General features: G+C 43.4%; 1 protein-coding gene across 1 annotated transcript in view; it reads left to right on the top strand.

Moving 5' to 3' along the window:
* Nucleotides 1-1,548: 1,548 nt before the first annotated feature.
* pdk4 (pyruvate dehydrogenase kinase, isozyme 4) overlaps nucleotides 1,549-16,155 on the top strand; it is a 46,550-nt gene continuing 31,943 nt past the window's right edge. The window contains exons 1-2 of the mRNA XM_034161230.1: nucleotides 1,549-1,874; nucleotides 5,576-5,717. Coding sequence (XP_034017121.1) covers nucleotides 1,757-1,874; nucleotides 5,576-5,717 — 260 coding nt within the window. The 5' untranslated portion in view covers nucleotides 1,549-1,756. The remainder of the gene's footprint in view (nucleotides 1,875-5,575; nucleotides 5,718-16,155) is intronic.

Below are 16,155 nucleotides of genomic sequence, written 5' to 3'. Positions count from 1 at the left end.
GTCTCTTGCACCATGGGTCTACGCCAAACAGGAAGTCAGCCATTTTGAATTTTCTTCTCATTTTGGCATGATTCCACATGTTGTATTTGAACGAACTCCTCCTAGAGATTTTGTCCAATGCACTTCAAATTTCTTCCAGATCACCCAGAGACGATACTGACCAAAAGTTATCGAAAGCTTTTCTGTATGTCGAAGGGTGTGGCCGCTATGGTGCCGCCATTTTGACCCTTCGCCATATGAACATTATACTTAAACAGGTACTGAAGTCACATATTTAACCCCATCAACTTCCTTCCACTTCTAAAACATGCAGAAGAACTTGGTGAACGTAGACGATGATCGCCGTGAAGTTACGAGTAACGGCATCCATGTGGCGGCGTGCCGAATATTGCCCATTCGCCATGAAATTACGTTCTTCATTTTGACGGCTTTAATTTTGTCATATCATTATGAAAATTGAAACACAGGTCAAGCACGACAACCTCTTACAATTCATAGGGGCATCGCCCATGGGCGGGGCAAAGTGCCTCAATAGCGCCCCCTTGAAACTTTCCAAAACCCCTCCCCATAGGGGTTTTTTTGGAGTAGGGAGATGAAAATTGGTACACATGTGTGACTTTCATAGACGTACAAAAAAGTCTCTTGCACCATGAGTCTACTCCAAACAGGAAGTCGGCCATTTTGCATTTTCTTCTCTTTTTGAAATGATTTCCACATGTTGTATTTGAACGAACTCCTCCAAGGGATTTTGGCCAATGCACTTGAAATTTCTTTGACAGCATCCAAAGATGATACTGACCAAAAGTTATCGAAAGCTTTTCTCTATGTTGAAGGGTGTGGCCGCTATGGTGCCGCCATTTTGACCCTTTGCCATGGAACATCAAGTCATGATAACTCCTTCATGCTTTGCCTGATTGACTTGAAACTCCACATGTATGATGACGGTTGGCCCCTGAACACACCCAGCCCCTCTGTTTGTACACTGAGCGCCCCCTAGTGGATGAACAATCAACATGTCATAACTCCTTGATGCATTGTGTGATTTGTTTAAAATTTTAACTGTGTGATGAGTGGTTGCCCCTGCATGCACATGCCCACATGTGGTCACAAGGGCACCTGGGTAGGCGGTTGCGCGGAACGAGGGCCCGTATATGACTGCTTGCAGCCCTAGTTATTATTATTATTATTATTATTATTATTATTATATCAGTAATGATGAGGAGAAGGAGGAAATGTGAAAAGTATATTTTGAATTCAATATTATCTTTAAAAAAACCAGTGTGATTAATTTGATATTTTTGTGGTGGGAAGAAAATAAATGCTTTTGACTTATTATTTTTAGCAGTAGTCGTGATATATGGAATATAATAATAATAATAATAATAATAATAATACATAGTATATAAAATAGTAATAGATGTCTGCATCGGTCCGGAGACGTCTCCGCCCCTCCCAGATTTCTGGCAAAGCTCAGCGCTTATTGGATCATTCACACGCCAATCTCACTGTTTCCCCGCCCCACAACAATGTTATGACAGTGTCCAGATGTAACGAGACACGATTTAGAGTCACGGTTTAACAAAATGCAAACTGCTTCAGAAAAGCGGCAACGGACAGTTCCTCGCCGGCGTCTTTGAAAGTGTTACCGTGACGACGAAAGTCTTCGCAATGGGACCCTGTGTTTAGTATTTCCAGGTGGCGCGTGCGCGCGAACAAAGAAAGGACGTCCGGCCCTTCAAAGCTGCCGACAGTTAAGATGAAGTTCACACAGCTGCTGCTCAAAAGCAGCGCAGCGGCTGGAATTCCCAAACAGGTGGAGAGGTTTGCCAGGTTTTCCCCTTCGCCCCTGTCCATGAAGCAATTTATTGATTTTGGTAAGTACTTTACTCTGTAGTCACATGTGCTGACAGCCGACTGCTTTAAAGCCACTGTGTGCAAAAATAAAATGCATGCACCGCACCAGCAGGGGGCGCCTTGTTGTTTTGCAGATTACTTAAGGAAATGGAAAAACTGTCACTATTTTATTTCAAATATTCGTTTTATTCCAAAAGAAAAGAAAAGCCAAAATAAATTCTTAATCTTCTCCCTTATTTTCACTCAGGATCACCACAGCAGATCAGAGGTTGATCTGCATGTTGATTACGCACACGTTTTACGCCGGATGCCCTTCCTACCTAAGTGTTCTTTGATTTGGAGTTAGGGAATAACCCTGTTATGTCTGATGATTTACGAATGTTTTACCAGCTTGTGAGCATAAAATCCTGTATTAACGTCCGCAAATCATCAGACACAAGGGGGTTATTCCTATTCTAATCCAATTCCATCGTTTGCACAGCTTATTTTTCTGTAAGTAATTCAGTCAGGGAAGCTTACCGTAGCAACAGCGTCTTCATGCCAAACACTAGTTTCTCTCGCTCTCAGCTGACAGCACAATTATTGACATCTGCGTAGCAAACCGGTCAGGGCGTGGAATAATACATCAAATTTGAAACCTTCAAATATTTTGCCACCATCAATGTGATATTTTATGGTCAGAAACTCACACAATTAACCAATCAGATTTGCAGAAGAAATGTAATTGGATTAGAATTCTACATACAGTGAGGAAAATAAGTATTTGAACACCCAGTTCAAAGTTCTCCCACTTAGAAATCATGGAGGGGTCTGAAATTTTCATCTTAGGTGCATGTCCACTGTGAGAGACATAATCTAAAAAAAAATCCAGAAATCACAATGTATGATTCTTTAATAATTTATTTGTATGTTACTGCTGCAAATAAGTATTTGAACACCTGTGAAAATCAATGTTAATATTTGGTACAGTAGCCTTTGTTTGCAATTACAGAGGTCAAATGTTTCCTGTAGTTCTTGACCAAGTTTTCACACACTGCAGCAGAGATTTTGGTCCACTCCTCCATACAGATCTCCAGATCTTTCAGGTTTGGAGTTTCAGCTCCCTCCAAAGATTTTCTATTGAGTTCAGGTCTGGAGACTGGCCAGGCCACTCCAGGACCTTGAAATGCTTCTTATGGAGCCCCTCCTTAGTTGCCTTGGCTGTGTGTTTGGGGTCATTGTCATGCTGGAAGATCCAGCCATGACCCATCTTCAGTGCTCTTACTGAGGGAAGGAGGTTGTTTGCCAAAATCTCGCAATACATGACCCCATCCATCCTCTCTTCAATACGGTGCAGTCGACCTGTCCCCTTTGCAGAAGAGCACCCCCAGAGTATGATGTTTCCACCCCCATGCTTCACGGTTGGGATGGTTTTCTTGGGGTTGTTCTCATCCTCTAAACATGATAAGTGGAGGTGATTCCAAAAAGCTCTATTTTGGTCTCATCTGACCACATGACCTTCTCCCATGCTTCCTCTGGATCATCCAGATTGTCACTGGTGAACTTCAAACGGGCCTGGACATGTGCTGGCTTGAGCAGGGGGACCTTGCTGCCCTGCAGGATTTTAAACCATGACAGCATCATGTGTTACTAATGTAATCTTTGTGACTGTGGTCCCAGCTCTCTTCGGGTCATTGACCAGGTCCTCCTGTGTAGTTCTGAGCTTTCTCAGAATCGTCCTTACCCCACAAAGTGAGATCTTGCATGGAATCCCAGACCGAGGGAGATTGACAGTCATCTTGTGTTTCTTCTACTTTCTAATAAATAATCATAACAGTTGTTGTCTTCTACCAAGCTGCTTGCCTGTTGTCCTGTAGTCCATCCCAGCCTTGTGCAGGTCTACAGTTTTGTCCCTGCTGTCCTCAGACAGCTATTTTGTCTTGGCTATGGTTGACAGGGTGGAGTGTGATTGATTGTGTCTTTTATACAGGTAACAAGTTCAAACAGGTGCAAATAATACAGGTAAAGAGTGCAGAATAAGAGAGCTTCTTAAAGAAAAATTAATTAATTATGGGAAAATATCAAATCAGCCAATGGTGCCACCACCATGCTTCACTGTAGGGATGGTGCCTGGTTTCCTCTAAACATGATGCCTGGCATTCACACCAAAGAGGTCAATCTTTGTCTCATCAGCCCAGAGAATTTTATTTCTCATGGTCTGAGAGTCCTTCAGGTGCCTTTTGGCAAACTCCAGGTGGGCTACCATGTGCCTTTTACTAAGAGTGGCTTCCGTCTGGCCCCTTGACAATATAGGCCTGATTGGTGGATTGCTGCAGAGATGGTTGTCCTTCTTCATCTCTCCACAGAGGAATGCGGGAGCTGTGACAGAGTGGCCATTGGGTTCTTGGTCACCTCCCTGATTAAGGCCCTTCTCTCCCGATTGCTCAGTTTAGATGTTTGGCCAGTTGTAGGAAGAGTCCTTTTGGATCCAAACTTTTTCCATTTATGGATGATGGAGGCCACTGTGCTCATTGGGACCTTCAAAGCAGCATAAATTTTTCTCTGCCCTTCCCCAGATTTGTGCCTCGAGACAATTCAGTCTCAGAGGTTTGTGCTTTGACATGCACTGTCAATTGTGGGACCTTATATGTAGACAGGTATGTGCCTTTCCAATTCATGGCCAGTCAACTGAATTTACCCCAGGTGGACTCCAGTTAAGTTGTAGAAACAGCTCAAGGACGATCTGTGGAAACAAGATGCACCTGAGCTCAATTTTGAGCTTTATGGCAAAAGGCTGTGAATACTTTGAAGAGTTCAGATGCAAAACCCAGTATCTCCAAAACCATAAATTGTACTTGGCTGTCAAGGGGACCATCAGTGTGCAAAATATGAAAGAATTTGAACAAACTGTTTTCATTTTATTGATTAAAGTCTGTGCATTTCCGAATAGGGATTCCTTTAAATCTCCATTTTCAACTGCATTTTTCTCAATTTAAAGAGAAGAACACTTAGTGGGATTTGCATCTGAACTTTTCTTAAGTACATGTGATTTCAAATTTTTTATTTATTTATTTATTTATTTTGTAAATTTGCAAAAAATCTCGAAACAAACTTTTCACATTGTCATTATGGGGTATTGTGTGTAAAAATTTAAGGAAAAAAATGAATTCCATCCATTTTTGAATTAACATACCAAAATGTGGAAAAAGTGAAGCTCTGTGAATACTTTCCGGATACACTGTGCACAAGAATCATATACCTTACTTGTGCAGTGCTGATAAATTCCGCTACTTGTATCAGCCGGCAGCAGAATCTAATAGAGATGTTGTGCTACCAATGCATATGCTGATCAAATAAATGTTCACAGACTTCTGTGATGATGTTAAAGCTGCAAAACAACAAAAATACAGTGAGGGAAACTGTCATCTTATTATGTGCCTGATGGGGCAAACATCATTAAAACAATTTTGCCCAAACCTTTACTTTGGGCAAAGCCCAGTCTTGACGCCAGCCAAGACTGAGGTGGCACCAAATATGACTGAAGCAGCCGCTTCACATTTCTCTGTGCAGTAAAAATAAAAACCTTCATGTTTATGCTGGAATTGCTCAGACCACACATTCTGTACATGACGTACATGTTTGGGAAATGTTTCAGGGTTTTTACGTGGTGGCAGCAAGGATGAGGTCAAAGTTTGGTGCTTGCTAATGCATGTTCTTTCCTGACTCTGCCTTGTGACTACAGGTTCCGCCAATGCTTGCGAGAAGACCTCTTTTGTGTTCCTGAGGCAGGAGCTTCCTGTCCGTCTGGCCAACATCATGAAAGAAATAGATTTCCTACCTGACAAGCTCCTCAGCACACCATCCTTAAAACTCCTCATGAGCTGGTAGGGTCTTCTTTTTCTTACATGTGATCATTTAATCTTCACTTTTTTTGCAACAGTGTAAAGCAGAAAGCATGCAACATGTTAACAGACTGTTAAAGTAACAAAAGTCACCTCTGGATCACAGTGTGCTTTGCATTTAATTAACTGTGAGCATCTCTTCACAAGGTTTTGTCAGAATCCACTCAGCAGTTTTTGAGTTTTTTTTCCCCCCACAAACAGAAAAATTGCATTTTCATGTGATTTATGCCATGTGTTGTTGTTGTTGTTGTTGTTGGTGGTGGTAGAATTAATGTAGTGGAATCTGCAACAGATGTAATTCTTGGAGACATTTATGCTCTTATACACTCTCCTGGTCAGAATTGTTGGCACTCCTGTATTGTATACAGTTATTACCGTATTTGAAGGATATAATTTTAAATATGTTCAGAAATCACTGTAAATGTCGCCAGTTTTGTAGAATCAGAATTTTTTGAAGAATGTACAAACTCATTGAACAAAATGCTTTCACATTGAAATAAAACAGATATAAAATGCACCTCTTATAGCAACTGGAGGCAGCAGAAAGGGGAAAAAAACAATAATATTAAAGACAAATGCCTTTGCAGCTGGTGAACAACTTTGCTTTGCTAATGTAATGGCCCAGTCACACAGCACTTAACGAAGGGCAACGAAGCCCTGACGAAACAAGAAATCTGGACTTTTGTTGACTTTCGTTAGCATTGTTTAAGCTTCGCACAGCTTTCTTCCTGCAGCTGGCGCTTCGTCAGGATTTTTAAACTGTTGAAAAATTTGAACGAAAGGCAACGAAAACCTCAATTCATCCGTGTTTCATTTTGCTGTTGTTCTTGACATTTTTTAATTGTTTGTTTAGTTTTTGTAATGTTATTGTTTAGTTTGACTTCATTCGACCAGCTGAATGTTTTCACACAGTGCAGAAACCAGTTTGTGAGTGCTGCTGCTGCTGCGTTCACGTAGCGTCGGAAATAATGGGGAAAACTCAGCCTGTTTGCTTGGATTTTTTTTTTATCTGGGTGGGGGGTCATCTTCACTGGGGTCATACACCTTATATAGGCTAGAATTAATATTTTGAGTGGCTACAATTAATTATTTTCTCACAAGCAACTGCTGAATTTGAAACAACAAAAAAGTTGTATAATTTCCGACGGTACTTGAACGCAGCAGCAGCAGCTGCTACGTGCGCTTATTATTTTTTATTAAATATAACAATATGAGTGTAGGAATGACAATCCAGCCCTTATGTACATGTGGCAACAGGTAGATGATTCAAATGATTATATAAAGAGCTGTTCTGGAAGGCAGAATTCACGTTGTGGATCAGCTGCAGCTGGTGGAAATAACCGCACGTGAGTCAATGCACGTTCACATGCACTAATCTATTTACTGCTCTGATATATTCAACCATCTTTACACTCATATTTATTCCCTCTTTTGACAATTTTCTGTTATAAATCAATATATAGCGCCGAGTCCTGGAACTCAGAGATGCAGACACACACTGCTCCAGCTGTGGCTCTAGGCGCATTTTGTTTAAAGCGTCAAGATCGTTAGCTTTGGTTTTGTTAAGTTCCTCTTTCGCCCCTTTTGTGCTCTTGCTTCGCAGGCTATTCAGTGATAAAGCTCTTTCGTCCACCTTTTCTCAACAAATTATGACTTTTTTACTTTTTTCTCTTCATTCAGGAATCGCCGTGTGCCGTGTGACGGGGCCATAATATCCCTTAGATGTGTCTGCCACCTGCTGGATTAATTATAGAAAATTACAATTAACTGTTTAAACACACATATAGCTTGTCTGCTCCCAAAGAATCAATGGACACATCATGTACTTGTTTTATCTGCTACACCCACTGGCGCCCAACTTCACATCAGTGTTAGCTTACAAATTAAGCTAGCAGTCGTGGGGAGGAACGTGATGCACTCTACATGTAAAAATACGGGATAAAATATACAACACAATGGCAAAATAATACTGGAATTAAAGAATGGATAGAGTGTTTGGCTGGGGGATGATACCAAAATGTTTTTTGTTTACACTGCGGATTAGTGATAGCAAACTCGAAAACTGTTCCAAATCATTTTGAAGTTCCCCTGTTTTTGAACATTGTTCTGGAATCCATGTCAAAGGTAAGCCATCATGTGCTGTGCTAAATGGGGCCTCATTACCTCACCATCTCTTTTGAAACATGCTTTGAATCATACAACTTGATTTGCTACATATGGTGTTGCAACATAATAAAACACAACTAAATCAAAGGCTACAGCCAGCGTAGGTTTGGTATGCTCCACAGTTGTACATATGTTGCATGTTTCAGCATGTTTTATTCCATTTAATTGTTGTCTTGAGTTTTCCTATATTACATTAATGTGATGTAACAAAACTGATATCTGCTTCAATATCTGTTTTTTTTTAAAACAGTTAGTGGTCTGTATTTGTTTGTTTAGAATCTAAATCTTTTAAATGTAAAACAGGTCCTTCTCTGGTCATCTCTGGTACTCGTTAATATAGATCTTTAATGAAATGCTCTTGCTTGCCTCTACTGGTGGTTGGCTCTCACTGCGGTATTGTATCACTTCCTGTTCCGGAGCACAGCGGTGTTTTTCTGTATCTGTTAGCTGTTTAATCTGCACAGTTAGATTGATCTAGTTATCTAGATAACGATTTGTTTCCCAGTGTAATCTTTCTGCCTTAACTAAAGCACTCCTTCTGCTGAATCACCTCTAAATTATTTACACATTATTCACTTTGCGTGTATTTAGGAATCCGCTAGTTTAGCGTAGCTACTAGCTCTTAGCCGATTTAGCATGGCGGCTTCTCCTGTCTCTCCCGCACTTTTCTGCTCTGGGTGTGAAATGTTTAGTTATTCCTCGGCCTCCTTTAGCAGTAACGGTACTTGTAATAAGTGTAGCTTATTCGTAGCTTTGGAGGCCAGGCTGGGCGAATTGGAGACTCGGCTCCGCACCGTGGAAAATTCTACAGCTAGCCAGGCCCCTGTAGTCGGTGCGGACCAAGGTAGCTTAGCCGCCGTTAGTTACCCCCTGGCAGATCCCGAGCAGCCGGGAAAGCAGGCCGACTGGGTGACTGTGAGGAGGAAGCATAGCCCTAAACAGAAGCCCCGTGTACACCGCCAACCCGTTCACATCTCTAACCGTTTTTCCCCACTCGACGACACACCCGCCGAGGATCAAACTCTGGTTATTGGCGACTCTGTTTTGAGAAATGTGAAGTTAGCGACACCAGCAACCATAGTCAATTGTCTTCCGGGGGCCAGAGCAGGCGACATTGAAGGAAATTTGAAACTGCTGGCTAAGGCTAAGCGTAAATTTGGTAAGATTGTAATTCACGTCGGCAGTAATGACACCCGGTTACGCCAATCGGAGGTCACTAAAATTAACATTAAATCGGTGTGTAACTTTGCAAAAACAATGTCGGACTCTGTAGTTTTCTCTGGGCCCCTCCCCAATCAGACCGGGAGTGACATGTTTAGCCGCATGTTCTCCTTGAATTGCTGGCTGTCTGAGTGGTGTCAAAAAAATGAGGTGGGCTTCATAGATAATTGGCAAAGCTTCTGGGGAAAACCTGGTCTTGTTAGGAGAGACGGCATCCATCCCACTTTGGATGGAGCAGCTCTCATTTCTAGAAATCTGGCCAATTTTCTTAAATCCTCCAAACCGTGACTATCCAGGGTTGGGACCAGGAAGCAGAGTTGTAGTCATACACACCTCTCTGCAGCTTCTCTCCCCCTGCCATCCCCTCATTACCCCATCCCCGTAGAGACGGTGCCTGCTCCCAGACTACCAATAACCAGCAAAAATCTATTTAAGCATAAGAATTCCAAAAGAAAAAATAATATAGCACCTTCAACTGCACCACAGACTAAAACAGTTAAATGTGGTCTATTAAACATTAGGTCTCTCTCTTCTAAGTCCCTGTTGGTAAATGATATAATAATTGATCAACATATTGATTTATTCTGCCTTACAGAAACCTGGTTACAGCAGGATGAATATGTTAGTTTAAATAAGTCAACACCCCCGAGTCACACTAACTGTCAGAATGCTCGTAGCACGGGCCGGGGCGGAGGATTAGCAGCAATCTTCCATTCCAGCTTATTAATTAATCAAAAACCCAGACAGAGCTTTAATTCATTTGAAAGCTTGACTCTTAGTGTTGTCCATCCAAATTGGAAGTCCCAAAAAACAGTTTTATTTGTTATTATCTATCGTCCACCTGGTCGTTACTGTGAGTTTCTCTGTGAATTTTCAGACCTTTTGTCTGACTTAGTGCTTAGCTCAGATAAGATAATTATAGTGGGCGATTTTAACATCCACACAGATGCTGAGAATGACAGCCTCAACACTGCATTTAATCTATTATTAGACTCTATTGGCTTTGCTCAAAAAGTAAATGAGTCCACCCACCACTTTAATCATATCTTAGATCTTGTTCTGACTTATGGTATGGAAATAGAAGACTTAACAGTATTCCCTGAAAACTCCCTTCTGTCTGATCATTTCTTAATAACATTTACATTTACTCTGATGGACTACCCAGCAGTGGGGAATAAGTTTCATTACACTAGAAGTCTTTCAGAAAGCGCTGTAACTAGGTTTAAGGATATGATTCCTTCTTTATGTTCTCTAATGCCATATACCAACACAGTGCAGAGTAGCTACCTAAACTCTGTAAGTGAGATAGAGTATCTCGTCAATAGTTTTACATCCTCATTGAAGACAACTTTGGATGCTGTAGCTCCTCTAAAAGCTCCATGTAGCTCCATGGTATAACTCACAAACTCGTAGCTTAAAGCAGATAACCCGTAAGTTGGAGAGGAAATGGCGTCTCACTAATTTAGAAGATCTTCACTTAGCCTGGAAAAAGAGTCTGTTGCTCTATAAAAAAGCCCTCCGTAAAGCTAGGACATCTTTCTACTCATCACTAATTGAAGAAAATAAGAACAACCCCAGGTTTCTTTTCAGCACTGTAGCCAGGCTGACAAAGAGTCAGAGCTCTATTGAGCTGAGTATTCCATTAACTTTAACTAGTAATGACTTCATGACTTTCTTTGCTAACAAAATTTTAACTATTAGAGAAAAAATTACTCATAACCATCCCAAAGACGTATCGTTATCTTTGGCTGCTTTCAGTGATGCCGGTATTTGGTTAGACTCTTTCTCTCCGATTGTTCTGTCTGAGTTATTTTCATTAGTTACTTCATCCAAACCATCAACATTTTTATTAGACCCCATTCCTACCAGGCTGCTCAAGGAAGCCCTACCATTATTTAATGCTTCGATCTTAAATATGATCAATCTATCTTTGTTAGTTGGCTATGTACCACAGGCTTTTAAGGTGGCAATAATTAAACCATTACTTAAAAAGCCATCACTTGACCCAGCTATCTTAGCTAATTATAGGCCAATCTCCAACCTTCCTTTTCTCTCAAAAATTCTTGAAAGGGTAGTTGTAAAACAGCTAACTGATCATCTGCAGAGGAATGGTCTATTTGAAGAGTTTCAGTCAGGTTTTAGAATTCATCATAGTACAGAAACAGCATTAGTGAAGGTTACAAATGATCTTCTTATGGCCTCGGACAGTGGACTCATCTCTGTGCTTGTTCTGTTAGACCTCAGTGCTGCTTTTGATACTGTTGACCATAAAATTTTATTACAGAGATTAGAGCATGCCATAGGTATTAAAGGCACTGCGCTGCGGTGGTTTGAATCATATTTGTCTAATAGATTACAATTTGTTCATGTAAATGGGGAATCTTCTTCACAGACTAAAGTTAATTATGGAGTTCCACAAGGTTCTGTGCTAGGACCAATTTTATTCACTTTATACATGCTTCCCTTAGGCAGTATTATTAGACGGTATTGCTTAAATTTTCATTGTTACGCAGATGATACCCAGCTTTATCTATCCATGAAGCCAGAGGACACACACCAATTAGCTAAACTGCAGGATTGTCTTACAGACATAAAGACATGGATGACCTCTAATTTCCTGCTTTTAAACTCAGATAAAACTGAAGTTATTGTACTTGGCCCCACAAATCTTAGAAACATGGTGTCTAACCAGATCCTTACTCTGGATGGCATTACCCTGACCTCTAGTAATACTGTGAGAAATCTTGGAGTCATTTTTGATCAGGATATGTCATTCAAAGCGCATATTAAACAAATATGTAGGACTGCTTTTTTGCATTTACGCAATATCTCTAAAATCAGAAAGGTCTTGTCTCAGAGTGATGCTGAAAAACTAATTCATGCATTTATTTCCTCTAGGCTGGGCTATTGTAATTCATTATTATCAGGTTGTCCTAAAAGTTCCCTAAAAAGCCTTCAGTTAATTCAAAATGCTGCAGCTAGAGTACTGACGGGGACTAGAAGGAGAGAGCATATCTCACCCATATTGGCCTCTCTTCATTGGCTTCCTGTTAATTCTAGAATAGAATTTAAAATTCTTCTTCTTACTTATAAGGTTTTGAATAATCAGGTCCCATCTTATCTTAGGGACCTCGTAGTACCATATCACCCCAATAGAGCGCTTCGCTCTCAGACTGCAGGCTTACTTGTAGTTCCTAGGGTTTGTAAGAGTAGAATGGGAGGCAGAGCCTTCAGCTTTCAGGCTCCTCTCCTGTGGAACCAGCTCCCAATTCAGATCAGGGAGACAGACACCCTCTCTACTTTTAAGATTAGGCTTAAAACTTTCCTTTTTGCTAAAGCTTATAGTTAGGGCTGGATCAGGTGACCCTGAACCATCCCTTAGTTATGCTGCTATAGATGTAGACTGCTGGGGGGTTCCCATGATGCACTGTTTCTTTCTCTTTTTGCTCTGTATGCACCACTCTGCATTTAATCATTAGTGATCGATCTCTGCTCCCCTCCACAGCATGTCTTTTTCCTGGTTCTCTCCCTCAGCCCCAACCAGTCCCAGCAGAAGACTGCCCCTCCCTGAGCCTGGTTCTGCTGGAGGTTTCTTCCTGTTAAAAGGGAGTTTTTCCTTCCCACTGTAGCCAAGTGCTTGCTCACAGGGGGTCGTTTTGACCGTTGGGGTTTTACATAATTATTGTATGGCCTTGCCTTACAATATAAAGCGCCTTGGGGCAACTGCTTGTTGTGATTTGGCGCTATATAAAAAAATTGATTGATTGATTGATTGAAATGAGAACGTGACGGTGTTGTAAAGTGTACTTTGTTCCATTAAGATATAACCTCCAAACTGCACTCTGCACTCACTGATTAGATGACAGTGATGATGGCATTATGATTTTCCCTTTAGGTTATCAGCCACACAGTTCAAATATTAGTATGTGATTCTTCTGTTATAGGCTTTTATACCTTAATAGATTGTGCACACTATTTTATTTTTCTTCTATTAAACAGATGTTGAGTTACAGTCGCCTTGAAAGCAAAGTGATTTTATTATAAAATACATTTCATTACAAGTATAGTTAGTGGGCTTCCTATTAATAACAGTGGATGCTTCTTGCAGCAGCTAATGATTGGTATAAACATATAATGAGATGAAATCTACAACCCCAAATTAGAAATAGTTGAAATGGTGTGGAAAATGCATTTTAAAAAAAAACGAGCAGTAAGTTTTATGTTTACTTCAAATTCTGTTTCATTGCAGACCGTCTGAATGCAAGGTATTACATAATTTGTGTGGTCAGTGTTTTTTCATTTGTTAATATGCATTCATTCTTGCATTTCAGGCCTGTTACATATTCCGAAATAAATAAATAATGACACGGGCAACTTACACATCTGTGATGGCACCAACAGTTCTGAAAGGCACATCCAGGTTTTGGAGCAACACATGCTGCCATCCAAGCAATGTCTTTTTCAGGGACGTCCCTGCTTATTTCAGCAAGACAATGCCAAGCCATATTCTGCACGTGTTACAACAGCGTGGCTTCGTAGTAAAAGAGTACGAGTACTAGACTGGCCTGCCTGCAGTCCAGACCTGTCATCCATTGAAAATGTGTGATGCATTATGAAGCGCAAAATACGACAACAGAGACCCCGGACTGTTGAACAGCTGAAGTCATACACCAAGCAGGAATGGGAAAGAATTCAGCCTACAAAGCTTCAACAATTAATGTCCTCAGTGTTGGGAAAGTGTATTGACACGGACCCACAACAGGGGGCGTAAATGAACAGACAATGGATGAGTCAAAATTACAACACTTTACTGTTGTGAAACGTGCACAACGAAATACAGACAGATGCAGAATTTGGATTACAGTCAAATATACGAGGGTGATGTGTGGGCAGGCTCGAGGATAGGAGACAACCGTCCAGAGAAAAGCCGCGCCCCACACGATTTCCACTGCCACCGGATCTGGAACACACCGGAGTCGCCACCGGAGTAGATATCGTCTACCTATAGGGTAGACGATATCTCGGCAGCGAGGTGGAGTTGCTGCCTGGCTTTTGAGGTGATGGTGATGATGAGTGACAGCTGGTGCTTGTTGATGAGTGACAGCTGTCACTCCCGGATGCTCCGGCGCCCTCTCATGCCTGAAGCCTGCACTTCAGGCAGGGCGCCCTCTGGTGGTGGGCCAGCAGTACCTCCTTTTCAGCGGCCCACACAACAGGACCCCCCCTCAACGGGCGCATCCTGACGCCCGAGCCGGCTTGTCGGGGTGACGTGTGTAGAAGTCGGCCAGGAGGGCCGGGTCCAGGATGAAGCTCCTCTTCACCCAGGAGCGTTCCTCAGGTCCATGCCCCTCCCAGTCCACCAAGTACTGGAATCCCCGGCCCTTTCGACAGACGTCCAGAAGCCGGCGCACTGTCCAAGCCGGCTCCCCGTCGATGATCCAGGCAGGAGGCGGTGCCGGTCCGGGAACACAGAGGGGTGAGGAGTGGTATGGTTTGAGTCTGGAGACGTGGAATACTGGGTGGATCCGCAGTGAAGCTGGGAGTTGGAGCTTCACTGCGGCCAGACTGAGGACTTTGAGGACTTTGAAGGGGCCGATGTATCTGTCCTTCAGTTTTGGGGAGTCCACCTGGAGAGGTATGTCCTTCGTGGATAACCACACCTCCTGCTCAGGCTGGTATGCAGGGGCTGGGGAACGCTGGCGGTCTGCATGGGCCTTAGCCCTCGTCCGGGCCTTCAGTAAGGCAGAACGGGCAGTGCGCCACACCCGAAGGCATCGTCGCAGGTGGGCCTGGACCGAGGGCACACCGACCTCTCCCTCCACAACGGGAAACAACGGGGGCTGATACCCCAGACACACCTCAAACGGGGAGTGTTATGCGCGTACTCGATCCAGGCCAGATGTTCACGGTGGCCCCCAGTTCCCTGCAGAAACTCCTCCACACTTGAGAACTGGGGACCACGATCAGAGACGATGTTCATTGGTATCCCATGCAGACGTACGACGTGGTGGACCAGGAGGTCTGCTGTCTCCTGGGCCGTTGGGAGCTTCGGGAGGGCCACGAAGTGGGCCGCCTTGGAGACTCGGTCCACTATTGTGAGGATGGTCGTCATGCCCTGGGACGGCGGGAGGCCCGTGACAAAGTCCAGGCCGATGTGGGACCAGGGGCAATGAGGTACCGGAAGCGGCTGGAGAAGTCCTTGTGTCCTCTTGTGGTCTGCCTTGCCCCTGGCACAGATGGTACAGGCCTGGACGTATTTCCGGACGTCGGCCTCCATGGACGCCCACCAGAAGCGCTGCTGGACCACTGCCACGGTTCTTCGCACCCCTGGGTGACAGGAGAGCTTTGAACCATGACAGAAGTCCAGGACTGCAGCCCTGGCTTCTGATGGGATGTACAGACAGTTCTTCGGGCCGTTTCCCGGGTCCGAGTTCCGTGCCAGGGCCTCCCGGACGGTCTTCTCCATGTCCCAGGTAAGGGTGGCCACAATAGTGGACTCGGGTAGGATGGGATCTGGTGGATCCGACAGGTCGGTCTTGACTTCCTCTTCGTGAACCCGGGACAAGGCGTCAGATCTTTGATTCTTGGTCCCGGGGCGGTAGGTGATCCGCAAGTCAAAACGCCCGAAGAACAGTGACCAGCGGGCTTGCCTCGGGTTCAGTCGCTTGGCGGTCCTGATATACTCCAGATTCCGATGGTCTGTGAAAACCGTAAATGGCACCGCAGCTCCCTCCAACAGATGTCTCCACTCCTCAAGAGCCTCTTTCACCACGAGGAGTTCCCAATTTACCACGTCATAGTTCCATTCAGCCGGGGTCAACCTGCGTGTAAAATAGGCACATGGGTGGAGAACCTTGTCGGACTCTCCGCTCTGGGACAACACGGCTCCTATCCCTGAGTCAGAGGCGTCCACTTCAACCATGAACTGGCGGCTAGGATCGGGCTGCACCAGGACTGGTGCAGTCGAGAACCGGCGTTTCAACTCCCTAAACGCGGCCTCGCACCGATCCGACCAGGTGAAGGGGACTTTGGA

The sequence above is a fragment of the Thalassophryne amazonica genome, chromosome 20, assembly GCF_902500255.1.
Source record: "Thalassophryne amazonica chromosome 20, fThaAma1.1, whole genome shotgun sequence".
Lineage (NCBI taxonomy): Eukaryota > Metazoa > Chordata > Actinopteri > Batrachoidiformes > Batrachoididae > Thalassophryne > Thalassophryne amazonica.
The sequence above is the reverse complement of the archived record's forward strand: the minus strand, read 5'-3'. Positions and strand labels throughout refer to the sequence as shown.